This window comes from Molothrus ater (genome assembly GCF_012460135.2).
Source record: "Molothrus ater isolate BHLD 08-10-18 breed brown headed cowbird chromosome Z unlocalized genomic scaffold, BPBGC_Mater_1.1 matZ_random_MA35, whole genome shotgun sequence".
NCBI lineage: Eukaryota > Metazoa > Chordata > Aves > Passeriformes > Icteridae > Molothrus > Molothrus ater.
The window spans coordinates 461,752-466,530 of NW_023416471.2; the positions used below are offsets into that span (position 1 = coordinate 461,752).

Consider the following 4,779-nt stretch of genomic DNA (forward strand, 5'->3'; position numbering starts at 1 on the left):
TGGCACCACAAGACTTTACACAAATTGTGCCAATTATGCTGACATGGGTATACTATTCACTGTCTGGATGTCAGAGTGGAGAGAGCTTTGCACTGTTCAAGCTAGGGACAGTTTCTAGCAAACCCAAGGGCACGTTTTGTGACCTATTGGTCCTGAAGCCCTTATGGGGGAGGGCCAATATGCACTGACTGATTTCCGGTGGAAGCACTTCGGCATTCAAAGGAACTCGTTTTATGGGCTTTCCATAAAGTGCCGGATGGTGGTCTCACTACAACCTCATTTGTTAATATAAGAAAAAGAGCTGACAAACCTTTTATTAAGTTTCTAGATAAGCTAAAAGCTGCCCTAAAAAAGCAAATAGCATCACCACATGAGAAATATTACTGAAGCACTTAGCAGTGGAAAGCGCAAACCCTGACTGTCAAAAGGTTTTACAGCCCCTGTGAGCCCCCACTGTCACAGAAATGCTTAAGCTTTGTCAGGGAATCAGCACTGCCAGCTATGCCATGGCTTTGCTTTCTGAGGCTCTCGCTACAATGAGTGTTCACTCTGGATTGAATCTTTGCTTTTCTTACAGGAAACCAGGTCACATGAGGTGTGAGTGCCCCCAGAAAAATGGAGGTTCTGAAAGACTAGGCATATACTTGCATTGCTGGAGGGAGCGGCATTATGCAAAACAATGCTGATCTAAATTTACTAAAGGAGAGAGAGGCGCTGCTCCCAGCTACATCTATGGCCCCTTTGGGAAACCACCAGCGGAGTGCCAGGAGGAACTATGCATGGATAGTAAATCAGGCCTTGCTGCACTCATTCCAGCAAATGCCTTGTGAGCCCAGACAGCAGGCACTGCTGTCATGGACCTGGTCTCCACCATCACAATTATTCTTCAGGATAATATTATGTACTGTTTGCCTTCAGATGTCCGGGGACCACTGGGCTAGGGGTGCAGTGCACTTGTGATCAGTTGATTATCAATCACAAGCAGGGCTTTTTGTTCTCCCTGGACTTATAGACAAGGATTTTACTGGGAAGATTCAGATAATGGTTTGGATGCCTGTACCCTGTGTCAAATTTGTGAATGCACACAAATTGCTCAGCTTGTTTATTCCCATTCTGACCACCATGGCAGTCTTCCGTAGGCTGTTAGAGGAAACAGAAGTTTTAACTCCACTGAGCAGCCACAAATCCTATGGGCACAATTGCTTTCCAGTCATAGACCCACTCTCAAGTGTGCCCTCTGGCATCAAAATGAGAAGCTACAAATTGTGGATATACTTGATGGTGGTGCTGATTGTACTGTTACAGCCTTCTCGTCTTGGCCCAGTCATTGGCCTTTGATTCAAGCCACTAAGGGCCTAGCTGGGGTTGGAGGCCTCTCTATTCCGAAGCAGAGTGTTAATTTTGCCACAGTCAAGGGCCCTGAAGGTTGCACTGCCACCGTGAAACCTTCTGTACTCTCACTGCCTGTTGCTTTGTGGGGACAAGACTGCCTTAGCCAATATGGTCTTGTGTTGGGAACAAATTTACCATGGGGAATACTGCCAAGAAGCATGTCCCTGCTGTTACCTGGACAACGCCTACTGTGTGGGTGAACCAGTGGCCTCTATCTTGGGAGAAGTGACAATATTTGCACCAACTTGTCCAAGAGTAGCTGCAAGCAGGACATATTGTCCATACAACTAGTGCTTGGAACTCTCCTGTACAGAAAAAAAAATGGATCGTGGTGATTGCTGCATGATCTTAGAAAAATCAATGATGTTACCATGCCTACGGGAGCCCTATGGCCAGGGCTACCATCTCCTGTGATGCCACAACCCTGGACTCTCATTGTTATTGATCTCAAAGATGGTTTTTTTTACCATACCACTTTGTGAACACAATGCCTGTGGAAGGGGCTAACAGCAGGCCTGTTAGCTAAAGGAGCGAGAAGAAGCTGAGAAGTAAGAAGAAACTGATAAGGAGCTCTCTCCAAGGCTGTAGCCAAGGAGACCGAGGGAAGAAAGATAGAAGAACTTTGCAGCTGGATGAAACATTTTTAGAAAGTTAATTAAGTCACCATAACTTCTCACCAATAGTATTATGTTGATTTATTGTGGCCAATAGTAAAGATAGAAGAAGGATAAACAATTGGAAAGTGTATAAAAAGCAGCCATATTCAATAATAAAGTGTTGCCAACTGAGACTGCTTGTGGTCTCTGCTTTATGTTGTGACCGCCTCGACAGCGACATTTGGTGATCCCCGACGTGATAAGAAGTCGGTGGGGGCCCATATGAGGTCCTAGCAACTGGCAACCGTGACCCACTGGGACATAGTGGGGGAGGCGGCGTTGGTGTAGCTGAGAGTGGCAGGTGGAAGCCACAGGGAGGTCCGGACCTGATTTTCTCCTATCAAGACACCTGGAAGAAGGTGAGCCACCAACTAGTAATAATGGGACATAATTTAACTAAAGAGGAAGAAAATGTTCTGGCTACATGGAAAGTTTTGTTAAGAAATAAGGGAATTAATACGTCAGACTATGCCCTTCGAAATATACTGCTGTGGGCTAAATCTCAGAATTTTGGCACTGATCCCCACACAGCTTTTAGTGTTAAGGCATGGAAAAAAGTCGGGGACAGACTGTGGGAAGTCATCCGAAAGGGAGATAAAATGGTTGTCGATCTAGCAGTTACTTGGGAATCGCTCTTTGAGGCATTAAAGGAATGGAAAACAGAGCGAGAACAAGCAGAGCGGGATGTGGACGAAGAGTTGGGGCTGATAACAGAACCTGATGGGGGGGATGAGGCAGAGGGGGCCTCTGATGGGGAACTTGAAGAAAGTCCGGGTGCCATGCAAGTTACCTGGCAAGCTGCCAAAGCTTCCGGGAAGGCTGCCAAAGCTTCCGGGAAAGGTGCCAGAGCTTCTGGGAAAGCTGCCAAGGCTTCTGGGAAAGCTGCCAAAACTTCTGGGCAACCTGCAGTAGCATCCTCTTATCATACCCCTAAACCTCTCTATCTCACACCTGCACAGCAGCTCGCAATGGTGCCTGTATATACTACACCGCTACGCCAGTTAGCTGAAATATCTTTAGCAGAGAGACAAACCCAGCCATCTGCCCCCCCGCTTCCCTCCGCTCTAGTCCAGCCGTCCGCCCCCCCGCTCCTGTCTGAGCAGTTTGAACAACCTGCAAGGCCGTATCCTCCGTTACCTGACAGTGACAGCAGCAGCGAAGCAAGTGATGAGTCGCCTGCAGTAACATCTGAGTTGGGGCAAGGAGCTCTGGTCTCTTTACCTCCAAAGAGCTCTAGCCTTGCTGCCCCATGGACTTTGCCTCCATGTCAAGTAACTGCGCTTCCTCGACACCCTCAGGAGTTTTGGGAATTTGTTAGGAGGAAAGCAGTTGAAGAAAAGAATTGGGACACCATAGAAAGGTTAGGTGCTCCAAGAGTACCTCAGGAGAACAGTGCCAATGCAAATGGTGCTTGTGATAACCCTATAGCTTTTCCAGTCTTTAAAGCAGCTCCTGGAGCAGGGCAGGATGACAGTCATCATGTCTTTGCCTGGAGGGTTGTGCAAGACCTCCAATCGAAAGTGGCTCAGTACGGTATTAATTCCTCAGAGGTAATGCAATTAATACGTGTGATTAATGCAGATTTGCTTTCACCTTACGACATTGCGCATCTTGCTACAATTCTATTCCAGCCAGTACAATACAGTGTATTTCAAGAAACTTGGAGGCGCGCAGCTGAACGCACCGCTTTAACAAATATGCAGTTGCCTCAACACGATCCTCGTCATGCTGTGGGTGTTGATGCCCTACTGGGCACTGGGCCTTTTGCCAATCCAGATTTACAGGCAAGGTGGGACCCTTCGATTTTGGCACAAGCTCAACAAATTGGCATGAGTGCCTTAACTAAAACAATGGAAATGGCAGCTCCAAAACAGAAATATGTCACTATACAGCAAGGGACGAGAGAACCATTTTTGCAATTTGCAGAAAAACTTGCTGCAGCTATTGAGAAACAGGTAGAAGATGAAACTTTGCGAGACAAATTGTGCATACAATTGGCTAAAGAAAATGCAAACCCAGATTGCAGAAAGATTATTGATACTTTACCTGGGGAACCCACCTTGTCTGAAATGGTTACTGCTTGCTCAAAAGTTGGTTCAGTCGAGCATAAAATGGTAGCTCTTGCTGCAGTGCTAAGACCTTCAGCAAAATGTTATAATTGTGGACAACAAGGGCATGTAAGATCACAGTGTACCACAGTGTCAAATGTTGTCCGGAAAACAACATTTAAGCCAAGTGCAAGCAGCGATGTTGTGTGCAATCGCTGTGCTAAACTTGGGCACTATGCTAAACAGTGCAGGAGTAAATATCACGCAAATGGTCAGCTATTGCCGGGAAACCCAAAGAGGAGCGCAAAGGGGCGCGTGGGGAAACAAATACCCCAACAACAACAACTACCACAACAGCAAATGCGGGCCTTCCCAGCACTGCAAAGCTACCCATTTGCGAGCAATACTCAGGGGCAACAAGTGGGTCCGCAGGGATTGATATACCCACCGCTGACACAGTAACCATTCTGACAAAAGAAATATGTAAAGTGCCCCTTGATGCCTATGGTCCGATAGGACGGGGATTGAGTGCGTTTTTAATAGGGAGGTCGAGTACTACACTTAGAGGTATTCATGTGCATCTAGGGCTTATTGATGCCGATTATTTAGGACAGATTCGTGCCATGGTATCCATCGATGACCCTCCTGTCACTATTCAGAAAGGAACTTGCATTGCTCAAATT

The 4,779-nt window shown here is 46.8% G+C and overlaps 1 protein-coding gene across 1 annotated transcript; it reads left to right on the forward strand.

Moving 5' to 3' along the window:
* The first annotated feature begins 2,428 nt into the window (after window positions 1-2,428).
* Window positions 2,429-4,558, forward strand: LOC118699682 (endogenous retrovirus group K member 5 Gag polyprotein-like). Its single transcript, XM_036403778.1, has one exon. The coding sequence runs from the start codon at window positions 2,429-2,431 to the stop codon at window positions 4,556-4,558; it is 2,130 nt and encodes a 709-aa protein (XP_036259671.1).
* The last annotated feature ends 221 nt before the right edge of the window (window positions 4,559-4,779 follow it).